At 50.9% G+C, this 14,550-nt stretch overlaps 1 protein-coding gene across 1 annotated transcript in view; it reads right to left on the reverse strand.

The window, feature by feature from the left end:
* Nucleotides 1-14,550, reverse strand: part of entpd6 (ectonucleoside triphosphate diphosphohydrolase 6) — a 78,091-nt gene that overhangs the window by 14,121 nt on the left and 49,420 nt on the right. The window contains exons 9-10 of the mRNA XM_072503526.1: nt 12,641-12,742; nt 11,233-11,373 (exon numbers count right to left, since the gene is read on the reverse strand). Coding sequence (XP_072359627.1) covers nt 11,233-11,373; nt 12,641-12,742 — 243 coding nt within the window. The remainder of the gene's footprint in view (nt 1-11,232; nt 11,374-12,640; nt 12,743-14,550) is intronic.

The following is a 14,550-nucleotide window of genomic DNA, read 5'->3' on the forward strand; positions in this document are numbered from 1 at the left end:
AGTCTGATCGGCGCCAGGGGCAGGGGTTATTGGGGTCAGCATGGGTCAGCTGACTCTCGGAAGCGTGGTGGGGGGTGAGCTGGTGTTGAGTTGGTGTCTGACTTGGGAGATTAGGTTTCTGGTGCTAGGGTGGGAGGGGGTGGTTGCTTTGCTGGCAAGGGAGAAATCATTTTCAGGGAATAAATGGGAGGTCGGGGGCGACTGCAGCTTAAGGGGATGCTCGGGGAAGCGGGGGGCGCGGGCTCGGGGCTGGCCTAAAAAGGGTGATGGCTAGTCGGCCGGGGGGGGTAGCCCCCCGTTCAGGCTGATTACGTGGAACGTGAGAGGTCTGAATGGGCCAGTTAAGAGAGGACGCGTTTTCGCGCATTTAGGAGGTCCGAGTGGTGCTCGTGAATGTCTACGCCCCAAACTGGGACGACGTGGATTTTAGGAGGCGCGTGTTAGGCAAAATCCCGGACCTTGAGTCACACAACTTGATTATTTTGGGGGGGGGGGGGGGAAAATGGACGGACGGACTTCAATACGGTTATTGAACCTGAATTGGACCGCTCAAAATTCAGGACAGGGAAGAGGCCGGCGGCGGCAAAGGAATTGAGGAGCTTTATGGAGCAGATGGGGGCGGGTAGATGCCTGGACATTTACACGGCCGAGGGTAAAGGAGTTTTCCTTTTTCTCCCACGTCCACAAAAGTTTATTCCCGTATTGACTTTTTTGTTCTGGGCAGGGCGTTGATCCCGAAGGTGGCGGCGACGGAATACTCGGCAGTCACAGTCTCGGACCATGCCCGGACTGGGTGGATTTGCAGCTTAGGGAGGAGAGAGGGCAGCGTCTGCTGTGGTTTCTGGATGTGGGGTTGTTAGCGGAAGAGGTGGTTTGCGGGCGGGTAAATAAGAGTATCCAGAACTACCTGGAAACAAACAACATGGGAGAGGTATCAGCAGCGACGGTCTGGGAAGCCCTGAAGGCAGTTGTTAGGGGGGAACTAATATCGATCCGGTCTCATAGAGAAAAGAGGGAAAGGGCGGAAAGGGAGAGATTAGTGGAGGAGATACTCTGGGTGAATAGGAGCTTTGCGGAGGCCGCGGAGCTCCTGAGGGAGTGACATAAGCTACAGACGGAGTTCGAATTGTTGACCACAGGGAAAGTGGTAGAACAGCTGAGAAAGAGAGGCAGTCAGGGATGGTGGGGTAAGGAATAAGGAGGGTAACTTGGTCTTGGACCCAGAGGGGGTGAATTGAGTTTTTAAGGAATTCTATGAGTCGGAACCCCCGGCGAGAGCGGAAGGGATGAGACAGTTTCTGGACCAGTTGAGGTTCCCGAGGTTGGTGGAGGGCCTGGTGGAGGGGCTGAGAGCCCCGATCGAGATAGAAGAAATAATTAAGGGGCTGGAGGGCATGCAGTCAGGCAAGGCTCTGGAGCCGGATGGCTATTTTTAAAGAAATCTTCAGAAACCTTGAGCCCAATGCTGATGATGACCTTTAATGAGGCTAGAGAGAAGGGAATCCCCCCCTTACAATGTTGCAGGCCTCAATCTCACTCATTCTTAAACGGAAAGAGAGGAAGCAGAGGTTGTGGCCACCATGGATGCAGAGAAAGCTTTCGATCGGGTGGAGTGGGAGTACCTGTGGGAGGCGCTAGGTAGGTTTGGATTTGGTGAGGACTTTATTCGGTGGGTGCGATTGCTCTACCAGGTGCCAGTGGCAAGCGTGTGTACGAACCGGCTTAGGTCGGGGTATTTTAAATTGCACCGGGGGACGAGGCAAGGGTGTCTCCTCTCCCTGTTATTATTTGCTCTAGCCATTGAGCCGCTAGCCATGGCGCTGAGAGCCTCAAGGAACTGGCAGGGGCTGGTCCGGGGGGGGGGGGGGGGGGGGTGGGGGGGGGGTGAAGCACTAGGTCTCGCTCTACGCGGATGATCTCCTCCTGTATATTTCAGACCCCCTGGAGGGGATGGGGGTGATGCGGATCTTGAGGGAATTTGGCAGTTTTTCGGGGTATAAACTGAATGTGGGGAAGAGCGAGTTGTTTGTGATCCAGGCTAAAGGGCAGGAGAAGAGACTGAGTGAGCTGCCGCTGAGGAGGGTAGAGAAAAGCTTTCGCTACCTGGGAATACAGGTGGCTCGGAAGTGGGATTCGTTGCAGAAGCTTAATTTGACCCGGCTGGTGGAACAAATGGACGGGGACTTTAAAAGATGGGACATGCGACTTCCAGGTGTGGCTATGCAGAGCTAGGTCGCATATTTGGTAGCTCCCGCTTGGAACGGACTTTTGGGCTCTTTTACAGGGCCCCCACGGCATTTGTTTGACATTTCCCGGTGTGGGAAGACGACTGCAGCATTCCCCTGACAGTGTCCCCCAGGAATGTTATGTCTTTTGGCTACCAGACCTGGCAGAAACAGTAAAAGATTTGGCTGCAACAGGATAAACAGGGCCTCTTCCAGCATGCAGGCGGGGGAAGGGCAAGCTTAAAGCTGCAATCTGACTTGACTCTATCAAAGGTGAATTCTAGCAGCAGAGGGAACAACTGAAAAGATCTACCAAGGCCATTGAAGAAGCAGGGACGAGGCTTCCGGTGGCGGCCATGGAGGAGTAGGTCGCGCATTCGGCAGCTCCCGTCTGGAACGGACTCCCAGACCTTTTTCAGGAGTTTCCATAGACTTTTTGGGGCAGACTGGTGAAGCGAACACTGCCAAAAGGATTCCCTCTCGACTTCCGGTTGCGGCTATGCGGAGCTAAGCCGCATGATTCAGCAGCTCCCGCTACCACGGACTTTCGGGCTCGGTAGAGGAGCCCCAACGGAACTTTTTATTTTTTTTGACGCAGCCCGTGGGGAAGGGAAGAGAGAGGTCCCCCTCCAACTTCTATGAAACGGACCAGAAGTGTAACGGCCAAAGGAGCGGCACTGGAGCAACGGGAGAAGCGAGGGGAAGGAAACAAAATGGCGGCGGCCAGGGACAAAGGGGAGCTGCAGGAGTTAATCAAGCACTGCTTCGAGGAGCAGCGCGAGGAGATGCGCAAGGAGATGTTGGCGCCTATGCTTTCGGCAATTGAAGGACTCGGGATCACCCAGAAGGCCCACGAAGCTAAGATCCAGGAGGTACAGAAAAGAGTCAGTCAGAACGAGGACGAGCTCGTGGGCCTGGCGGTGAGACTGGAGCGGAACGAGGCGCTACACAAGAGGTGGGCGGGAAGACTCGAAGACCTGGAGAACAGGTCGTGGAGAAAGAATCTGCGAATCCTGGGTCTCCCTGAGGGAGTGGAGGGGGCTGATGCCGGGGCATACACGAGCACGATGCTCGAGGCGATGATGGGCACGAAGACCCCTTTGAGACCGGAGTTGGACGGGGCACATCGGGTTCTGGCGAAGAAGCCCCAGGCAAATGAGCCGCCAAGGGCGATGGTGGTGAGGTTCCACCGGTTCACGGACAGAGAGTGGGTCCTGAGATGGGCCAAGAAGGAGCGGAGCAGTAAGTGGGACAATGCAGAGATCCGAATATACCCGGACTGGAGCACGGAGGTTGCAAAGCGGAGAGCGGGTTTCAACCGGGCCAAAGCGGCGTTGTACCGGAAAGAAGTGAAATTCGGAATGCTGCAGCCAGCGCGACTGTGGGTCACATACAAGGGCCAACACTATTACTTTGAAACGGCTGAAGAGGCGTGGATCTTTGTACAAGCCGAAAAGTTGGACTCTAACTGAGGGTTTGAGAGGGTGGGGGGGGGGTTTGGGGTTTGATGTGTCATGGTTGTTGTATATAGGGGGTCAATCACGCGCAGGAAATGTTACATGGGCTGGGGGAGAGAGACAAGGCCGTGACAGGAGCTGCGCCAGAGGGGGCGGAGCGAGCTTTGGAAAGGCGGGAAGGGGAACGAAGGAATGCATATGGATTGGGAGACTCCCACGCGGGGAGGCCAATGGGACGGCGGGGGAAGCCGGGGTCAGCAGGCGTCAGCTGACTTACGGGAGTGACATGGGGGGAGCAAAAAAGCTAGACAGGGGTCTAGCGGGGGGGGAGGGGAGGGGGGGGGGAAGGGGTGGGAAAAGGGTTGCTGCTGTACTGGCCGAAAGGGAATGGGACACACCGGTCGGGACGGGGGTCCCCCCTCTGGGGGACTGGAGGGTGAGGGAGGCGTGGACACGGGACTGGCCCAAAAAAAGGGATGGCTAGTCGGCAGGGCGTGGGGGGGGTGGGGGGGGTGAGAGCCCCTCCAATCAGGCTGATAACGTGGAATGTGAGGGGCCTGAATGGGCCGGTGAAGAGAGCTCGAGTGTTCGCGCACTTAAAGGGACTGAAGGCAGACGTGGCCATGCTCCAAGAGACACACCTGAAGGTGGCGGACCAGGTCAGGCTAAGAAAGGGATGGGTAGGACAGGTATTCCACTCGGGACTGGACGCGAAGAATAGAGGGGTGGCAATATTGGTGGGAAAGCGGGAGTCATTTGAGGCCAAGACTATTGTAGCGGACAATGGAGGGCAATATGTAATGGTGAGCAGTAGGCTGCAAGGGACATGGGTGGTGTTGGTAAACGTATACGCCCCGAACTGGGATGATGCAGGATTCATGAAACGCATGTTGGGGCGCATTCTGGACCTGGAGATTGGAGGCCTGATAATGGGAGGGGACTTCAATACAGTGTTGGATCCAGCACAGGACCGCTCCAAATCAAGGACTGGAAAGAGGCCGGCGGCGGCCAAGGTACTTAGGGGGTTTATGGATCAAATGGGGGGAGTGGACCCATGGCGGTTTGCAAGGCCGCAGGCCAGGGAATTTTCTTTCTTCTCCCATGTACACAAAGCCTACTCCCGGATAGATTTCTTTGTTCTGGGTAGGGCGCTCATCCCGAGGGTGGAGGGGACGGAGTATTCGGCTATAGCCGTTTCGGACCATGCCCCACACTGGGTGGAACTGGAGCTGGGAGAGGAGAGGGACCAACGCCCGTTGTGGTGGCTGGATGTGGGACTGTTGGCGGACGAGGTGGTGTGTGGGAAGGTGAGGGGGTGTATCGAAAGGTACTTGGAGGCCAACGACAAGGGGGAGGTGCAGGTGGGGGTGGTACGGGAGGCGTTGAAGGCGGTGATCAGGGGAGAGCTAATTTCCATTTGGGCTCATAGGGAGAAGATAGAGGGTATGGAAAGGGAGAGGTTAGTGGAGGAGATTTTGAGAGTGGACCGGAGATACGCAGAGGCCCCGGAGGAAAGATTACTTGGGGAAAGACGACGGCTCCAGACGGAGTTTGACCTGTTGATCACAGGGAAGGCGGAGGCACAGTGGAGGAAAGAGCAGGGGGCGACCTACGAGTGTGGGGAAAAGGCTAGTCGGATGCTGGCACACCAGCTCCTTAAGAGGATGGCAGCGAGGGAAATAGGGGGAGTCAAAGATGGAAGGGGAGCCACGGTTCGGAGTGCGACGAAAATAAACAAGGTATTCAAGGCCTTTTATGAAGAGCTGTACAGATCCCAGCCCCCAGCGGGGGAAGAGGGGATGAGACGATTCCTAGATCAGCTGAGATTCCCGAGGGTGGAGGAGCAAGAGATGGCTGGTTTGGGGGCACCAATTGGGTTGGAGGAGCTGAGCAAGGGTTTGGGGAGCATGCAGGCGGGGAAGGCCCCGGGACCGGACGTATTCCCGGTGGAGTTCTACAGGAAGTACGCAGACCTGTTGGCCCCGTTACTAGTGAGGACCTTTAACGAGGCAAGAGAGGAGGGGACCCTGCCCTCGACATTGTCGGAAGCGACAATTTCTTTGATCCTAAAGCGGGACAAGGACCCACTGCAATGTGGATCGTACAGGCCGATCTCGCTCCTCAATGTGGATGCAAAGTTGCTGGCAAAAGTGCTGGCCACGAGGATCGAGGACTGTGTACCGGGGGTAATCCACGAGGACCAGACGGGATTTGTAAAGGGCAGGCAACTAAACACCAATGTGCGGCGGCTCTTAAACGTGATAATGATGCCATCGGAGGAGGGAGAGGCGGAGATAGTGGCAGCTATGGACGCGGAGAAGGCCTTTGACCGAGTAGAGTGGGAGTACCTCTGGGAGGTGCTGCGTATGTTTGGGTTCGGGGTAGGGTTTATCAATTGGGTTAAGCTCCTTTACAGAGCCCCGATGGCGAGTGTAGTGACAAACCGGCGGAGGTCGGAGTACTTTCAACTGTACCGAGGGACGAGGCAGGGGTGCCCCCTGTTGTTCGCATTGGCGATCGAACCATTGGCCATGTCATTGAGGGATTCTAATAAATGGAGGGGGGTGGTCCGAGGGGGAGAAGAGCATCGGGTGTCGCTATATGCGGATGACCTGTTGCTGTACGTGGCGGATCCAATGGAGGGGATGGTGGAGGTCATGCAGACTCTAAGGGAGTTTGGGGAGTTTTCGGGCTATAAGCTCAATGTAGGGAAGAGTGAGCTCTTTGTATTACAGGCGGGGGACCAAGAAAGAGGGATAGGGGACCTACCGCTGAGGAGGGCGGAGGGGAGCTTTCGGTATCTGGGGATCCAGATAGCCAGGAGTTGGGGGACCCTACATAAACTTAAACGGACAAGGTTGGTGGAGCAAATGGAGGAGGATTTCAAAAGATGGGACATGTTACCGCTCTCGCTGGCGGGCAGAGTGCAGTCGGTCAAAATGGTCCTTCCGAGGTTTCTGTTTGTGTTTCAGTGCCTTCCCATCGTGATCACTGAGGCCTTTTTTAAGAGAGTAGGCAGGAGTATTATGGGGTATGTGTGGGCGAATAAGACCCCGAGAGTAAGGAGAGGGTTCCTGGAACACAGTAGGGACCGAGGAGGGTTGGCGCTGCCAAACCTGGGGAGCTACTACTGGGCAGCAAATGTGGTGATGATCTGCAAGTGGGTTATGGAGGGAGAGGGGGCGGCATGGAAGAGGATGGAGATGGCGTCCTATAAAGGAACGAGCCTGGGGGCGTTGGTGACGGCACCGCTGCCGCTCTCGCCGACAAAGTATACCACGAGCCCGGTGGTGGTGGCAACGCTAAGGATCTGGGGCCAGCGGGGACGGCACCGGGGTGCAATGGGAGCATCGGTGTGGTCCCCGATCAGGGGTAACCACCGGTTTGTCCCGGGGAAGATGGACGGGGGGTTCCAGAGCTGGCATCGGGCGGGGATTGGAAGAATGGGGGACCTGTTCATCGACGGGACGTTTGCGAGCCTAGGGGCACTGGAGGAGAAGTTCGAGTTACTCCCGGGAAATGCCTTTAGATATATGCAGGTGAGGACTTTTGTGAGGCGACAGGTGAGGGAATTCCCGTTGCTCCCGGCACAAGAAGTTCAAGACAGGGTGATCTCGGGTGTATGGGTCGGGGAGGGCAAGGTGTCGGAAATAAACCAGGAGTTGAAAGAAGAGGGGGAAGCGCTGGTAGAAGAGTTGAAGGGTAAATGGGAGGAGGAGCTGGGGGAGGAGATCGAGGAAGGTCTGTGGGCTGATGCCCTAGGTAGGGTTAATTCCTCCTCCTCGTGTGCCAGGTTCAGCCTGATACAATTTAAGGTGGTCCACAGAACGTACTTGACGGGGGCGAGGTTGAGTAGGTTCTTTGGGGTAAAGGACAGATGTGGAAGGTGCTCAGGGAGCCCGGCAAACCATGTCCATATGTTTTGGTCATGCCCGGCACTGGAGGGGTTCTGGAGAGGAGTGGCGGGAGCAATATCTCAGGTGGTTAAAGTCCGGGTCAAGCCAAGCTGGGGGCTAGCAATATTTGGAGTAGTGGACGAACCGGGAGTGCAGGAGGCGAAAGAGGCTGGCATTCTGGCCTTTGCGTCCCTAGTAGCCCGGCGAAGGATCTTGCTAATGTGGAAGGAGGCGAAGCCCCCCAGCCTGGAGGCCTGGATAAATGATATGGCTGGGTTCATAAAGTTGGAGAGGATTACGTTCGCCTTGAGAGGGTCTGCGCAGGGGTTCTACAGGCGGTGGCAACCGTTCCTGGACTATCTCGCGGAGCGTTAGAGGAAGGTCGGTCAGCAGCAGCAACCTTTGGGAGGGGGGGGGGGGGGGGGGAGTGGAGGGGACGTCCTGGGAGGGGGGGGGGGGGGGGAGGGGGGACTGCCTGGGAGGGTGGATGAGCAAGAGATAACATGAAGGGTTGGGGAAACTGGCACGTACGGGTGAGGGCCAGTGTACAAAGCTGTGTAAATATATCATTTTGCCATGTATATATCTTGCTCTGCGCGATTTCTCGTTTTTTTTTGTTACGAGGGGGGGGGGGGTTATTGTTTGTAAGGGAGAAAAATTGTGTTAAAAAACTTTAATAAATATATATATTTTTTAAAAAGATGGGGCATGCTCCCCACTGTCACTGGCGGGGAGGGTACAGACTGTGAAAATGACGGTCCTCCCCAGATTTCTATTTGTATTTCAGTGCCTCCCCATCTTCATCCCCAAGGCCTTTTTCAAGCGGGTGAATAAGATCATCTCGGGATTTGTGTGGGCGAATAAGACCCCGCGAGTAAAGAGAGAGCTGCTGGAAAGCAGTCGGGGGGAGGGTGGGCTGGCTTTGCCGAACTTTTGCAACTACTACTGGACGGCCAATATAGCCATGATTAAGACGTGGGTAGTGGGGGAGGGGTTGGCATGGGAGCAGTTGGAGGCGGGTCATGTAAAGGCACCAGTTTGGGAGCGCTGGTAATGGCACCTCTGCCATTCTCGCCGGCCCGTTACTCCACAAGTCCGATGGTGGTGGTGGCGGCACTGAAGATCTGGGGGCAGTGGAGGAGACACATGAGGGTGGAAGGCGCGTCGGTCTGGACCCCGATATGTAATAACCACAGGTTTCTACCGGGCACGATGGACGGTGGGTTCCAGAGCTGGCAGAGGGCAGGTATCAAAAGGATGGGTGACCTGTTTATAGATGGGGGCTTTCCCAGCCTGCAGGCGCTGGAGGACAAATTTAAACTGCCGCCAGGGAACGGCTTTAGATACTTACAAGTGCAGGCCTTCCTGAGAAAACAGGTGGTGGCCTTCACGCATGTGCCGTCACGGGGGATGCAGGATAGAGTAGTTTCCGGTACCTGGGTGGGGGACGGGAAGGTGTTGGACATCTACCAGGAACTGCTGGAAGCGGAGGAAACCCCAGTGGAGGAATTTAAGGGCAAATGGGAGGAGGAGTTAGGAGGAGAGTTAGAGCCCTAAGTAGGGTCAATTCCTCCTCATGTGCTCAGCTCAGTTTAATCCAGTTTAAGGTGGTCCACCGGGCACACATGACGGCGGCGAGGATGAGCAAGTTTTTCAGGGTAGAAGACAGATGTGCGAGGTGTGCAGAAAGCCGAGCAAACCATGTCCATATGTTTTGGGCATGCCCGAAGCTTGAAGGGTTCTGGCAGGGGTTTGCCAAGGCAATTTCCACGGTGCTAGGTACGCGTGTGGTGACGAGTCCAGAGGTGGCGATCTTTGGAGTGTCAGAAGACCCAGGAGTTCAGGGAGTGAAAGAGGCCGACGTTCTGGCCTTTGCCTCCCTGGTAGCCCGGAGACGGATCCTTTTACTGTGGAAGGACTCGAAACCCCCGAGTGTAGAGACCTGGGTCAATGACATGGCTGGGTTTCTCAGCCTCGAGAAAATAAAGTTTGCCTTAAGAGGATCAATGCTAGGGTTCTCCTGGAGGTGGCAGTCGTTCGTCGACTTTCTTGGAAAAATTTAAAATGCCGGCTATAGCGGCTTTCCGAGGGGTTTGGGGGGGGGGGAGGAGGAGAGGGTTGTTTTATGTTATTTCATGTGGCCTGTGAAGATAGAGCCGGTCGGGGAAATGTCTACTTTTTTCACCATGTTAATGTTTGATGTTTACTGTTCTTTTTCTGTTTTGTTATAAAATTTTACAAATACTTCAATAAAAATTTTTTTTTTTTAAACGATCATGCCGTCTTTTTTAAAGGATACCCCGATCTAACAGAATGCAAAATAAAAACAAAGATGCATGCCACCTCCTTACCAGCACTGCCTCCTGGCAGTACACAGTCACTTCCCTTTTGCCACAGGGTAGTGCCAGAGTATTGTCTGGGCCTGTCCCTCTAACCCCTGGGTGTTCTACCTATCTGTGCACCCCCAGTGGGTTCTCTTCGCCATGTTCACAATACTCCAGACCTGTTATAAACATTGCTAAAGTGATGTCATGTCAGCAAGGGGGGAGATCCGAATGTGGGAGGACGATAAGTGGGGAAGCCCGCTAATGATATGGTAATGTCTTTAAATGAGGTTTCTTTTATTGCATGGTGGCAACTCCATTGCATCACTGGCGGGAGGTGGGGATGATCATGTTGCAAGGTGCTGCTGATGCAAATCTTGATTTTGGCCTCACTCGAGATTTTGAGCCCCCTTGTCATTTACACCTGTGGCAAGGGGGGTGTAAATCCCGGCCTATATCTTGATCGTTAGAACCACATCATACCGATGACATTACAGAGCCAATCCACCACCTTTTCCTGGCTTTCTGTCCTTCCAAAACACGCCAAACGTCCGAGCCTTGGTCACCTTGCAGCTACATCTCTGTAATATTTATTTCTATTAGAGAAGTTTTGTTCCAAATGCTACACGAATTCAGCTACAGAGCCTTTAGTTCTACCTTTTTACTATTATTTCCAACTCTGGCCTTATTTGCTAACCCAGATTTGTACACCCTGTCTATTTCTGATCATTACCCTTGTTATCTTACTCTAGAGCTACCTTGTTTTATTGTCCTGCCCTTTCCCTTTAATCTACCACACCTTCCACCCACTATTTAGTTTAAAGCCCTCCCTACTGCCCAGAGTATACGATTCGCCTGAACACTGGCCCTCAGCATGGCTCAGATGAAGACTGTCCCAATGGTACAGTTCCCACTTTCCCCAGTACAGATGCCAGTGCCCCATGAATCAAAACCCATTCTCTCCTTACTATAACTTGAGCCATGTATTCAACTCCCTATTCTTACTTACCCCACTCCAATTTGCCCCCCCAACTGGCTTGGGCTCGTGAAGGGTATATAATGTGATACAATACCACAATAATGTAGGTCAGGCTGGATGGACCACAATCATTATTTTCTGCAATCAATGTTCAGATTTTATATCTTTATTCTCCTCCACCCATCATGGGAGTGGCAGTGGGAGGGGGTGGCAGGGTGGAGTTTAATATCTCTGATCCAGATCGTTTAATTCAGCATTAAAACCTTCTTATCTGCATTGCGATCTCACTGCTGACTTCACTCACGCTAGACCATCAAGACAACTAAACTTCAATTAGTCCCAAACACTTACCAATAAGTCCAACATCAACCGCTCTGTCATAGTAGTAGGAGAATGCATAAAATGATAAGTTCCCCACTTCTTCAGGCTTATGCACTTTTTTATGGAGTATTTTTTCTATCCTTGCATAACAAGAATCATAGAGAGGTTCTCCTAGAACATAGACAGACAGGGGAATAAAAAAAATAGCTCAGATTTTTATCAGCTTCAGATTTTCACACAAAACTAGGAATTAAAGAATACCTCCAGTTACACAGTTTCATTTGGTGCAGCAGAAAATGAAAATCAAATGCTTCAACATGGAGAAGCCACTTAACCACATAATTAATTGGAGCATGATAAAATAATAAACCATGTTTATTTTCCTTAGAAAAGTGATCAGGAAAATCTGAAATTTGGCTGCAGAATGGTCATTATGCCCCAAATTGCATGATGGATGAAAAAATATGTAAAATTCAGATCAGGAGCACTTTACTCTCTCTGTTGGCCAGTCTAATTCACATTTTAAGGGATGTTTGTGCTGAAGGTTCAGCTATTATTGAACACTCAGCGCAAGTCTAGGTGCCCAAACAGAAGGATGTGATTGGTATTCTATTCACAATAATAAAGGACATTTGCTTTACTGGCTAAGCACAATCAATCCAGGCACAACTATCAGGTGAACTGCAGAGCAGCATCAACATTTATGGAGAGATAAAAAACATCAATACACCTTTCTTCTGTGCACCTACCAATCAACTACACCACAACAATTATGAGCACAAGTGTTTGGCCCAATGGAGTGAGCTGAGCTGCAAATGTGAGATAGAGATAATAGTGTGATGAAAAAAAAAATCACTAATTAATGAAGGTGCAACTGAGACATATTAAACCATCTCTTGATGCATTCACAAGTATGTAGGAACAGGAGTAAGACATTTGGTACCTCGAGCCAGCTCAGCCATTCAATTAGATCTCGGCTGGCCTATTTCTTAGAGCAATTTACCCACCTTGCTTCATTATTTGGGGAAAGCTCAGGGGAGAGGTGTTAATGTTGAAATTATGCTGCAATAGAATACATGCGTTAAGTTGGAAATTGAGCGCATTTGGGGAAGGATTAGGGAATCATTGCAAGACTATATGAACCAGTTTGCTCTGGGTATATGGGAGGAACCGGGAGAGTCTGTGACTTTACTTTGCTGTCTTGGATATAGGCCTGTATTACGATACAGACTAGCTTCAGATACATTCTTCATCAACATGTTACAATTATTGTAATTAACAAGTGGCACAAATTTGATAGTTCTAAAAATGAGCTGGCCCAGGCACAATGAGCCAAATGGTCTTTGTGCTGTAAAATGCTGTGCATTATTCGAGTGATTTACCACTGTGTCAGGAGATTGACAAGTTAAAAGCGGATGTCATTTAAATAGGCTGTTACCTGCTTTCTGTCCTTTAATGCTGTAAACAATTTCAGCATGCTTCCATTCTGCTTTATAGTCTGGTGATAAGCAAGGACTTACCAGCTCTTGTCCTTTCTCAACTGTAAGTGAACAATAAAAGGACAGTATAATTACAAAGTCAGAATGCTGGTTAGAATTGAACTTCCCTTTTTGCTCAGAACATTTTAGAATTAAAATAATTGCTAAAGTGATCTAGAAAATAGAATTAATTTCTCTAGACTTAATTTTATTCAATCTGTCCATTAAGACGAGTCAGGATGGTTAAAAAATAATACAACAATCCACAGCTTTCTATGCTTTTACAGAACATTATTCTAATTCCCATGCAAACTTATGTAGACAAGCAAGATTACAACACAAAAAGGTTAATGCTCCAATCAGCACTGTCTTTTGCCAGTTTTAAAAGAATGTCCCTTCCATGAGCTGTTCCAAGTTGTGGGCTAAGGTGGAAAAATTAACAGGGAACAGGTAACTTGAACATATTATATTCAGAAGGGTGGACTGACCTACAAGCATATGATGTTGCCAAATGATGTTGCCAACCTTTTAAAGCCCTCGTCTTAATTTCATGCACAACCTATCCTTGCTACTCAAAAAACAAAATATTGCAGATGTTGGAAATCTGAAATACAACCAGAATGGTGGAAATATTCAGCAGGCCATGCAGCAGCTGTGGAGAGAGAAAGAGTTAATATTTCAGGTTGATGACCTTTCAGAGATGTAATAGTATTTGAGCAAGGGGTAGATGGAACAAGGAAGTTGTTCCTTGACATGAACAAGGAAGAACAATATGAACGGAAGTTCTGAGATAGAGTGGAGGATAGGAGAAACTGAATGACATCAGCCTTACAGAGTCAAAGGGAATGGTGATGGGGCAAGAAAGAACGTTAATTGCCTAATCAAAAAAAAAGGCGCTGTTCCTCAAGCTTATTTTGAGCTTTGCAGCCCAAGGATAGAGATCTCAGCATGACAGCTAGGCGGAGAATCAAAATGACAGGGCATCGAATATTAAAAGATATTAAAAGGTATAAATCAAATTGCACTGACACAGGGAGGGGAAACTGTGGCATAGTGGTAATGTCAGTGGACTAGTAATCCAGTGGCTAATGCTCCGGAGACACGGGGTTCAAATCCCACCAATGCAACTGGTTGAATTTAACTTCTGTTAATAAATCTGGATTTCTTTTGTTGATTAGCAATGTTGGATTTTGATTTTGTTTTTGTCACGTGTAGCAAGGTACAGTGAATAGTATTTTTCTGCAGGCAGCTCAACAGATCATTAAGTACATGAAAAGAAAAGGAAATAAAAGAAAATACATAGTAGGGCAACACAGGTACACAATGTAACTACATAACACCGGCATCGGGTGAAGCAAACAGGGGTATAGTGTTAACAAGGTCAATCCATAAGAGGGTCGTTTAGGAGTTTGGTAACAGCGGGGAAGAAGCTGTTGTTGGCATCGTTGGCTAGGCCAGCAATTATTGCCCATCTATAGTGGTCCTTGAGAAGGTGGTGGCGAGCTGCTTCCTTGAACCGTTGCCATCCCTTGTGTCGGCACACTTGCATGGCTGATAGGGAGTTCCAGAAATCTGACCCCGAGACAGTGTCGGAATGGTGACGTATTTCCAAGTCAGGATGGCGAGTGACTGATTAGGACTGGAACAAGGAATGTTCCACATATCCCATAAAAAGACAGGCACGGCTAGGACCCATATGGCTACCCATAGCAACAGCTTTTTATTTGAAGTTAGAGGAGTTAAAGGAGAAATTGTTCAGATAACAAGTACAGCAGAGGAGGGTGGTGGTCAATGTAAATTAGTCGGACCTCTGTTCAAGGAAGAAGTGGAGTGCCCTTAGATAAGTCCTGGTGGAGGTGTGGAGAGATTG

The sequence above is a fragment of the Scyliorhinus torazame genome, chromosome 1, assembly GCF_047496885.1.
Source record: "Scyliorhinus torazame isolate Kashiwa2021f chromosome 1, sScyTor2.1, whole genome shotgun sequence".
In the NCBI taxonomy this organism is placed as follows: domain Eukaryota; kingdom Metazoa; phylum Chordata; class Chondrichthyes; order Carcharhiniformes; family Scyliorhinidae; genus Scyliorhinus; species Scyliorhinus torazame.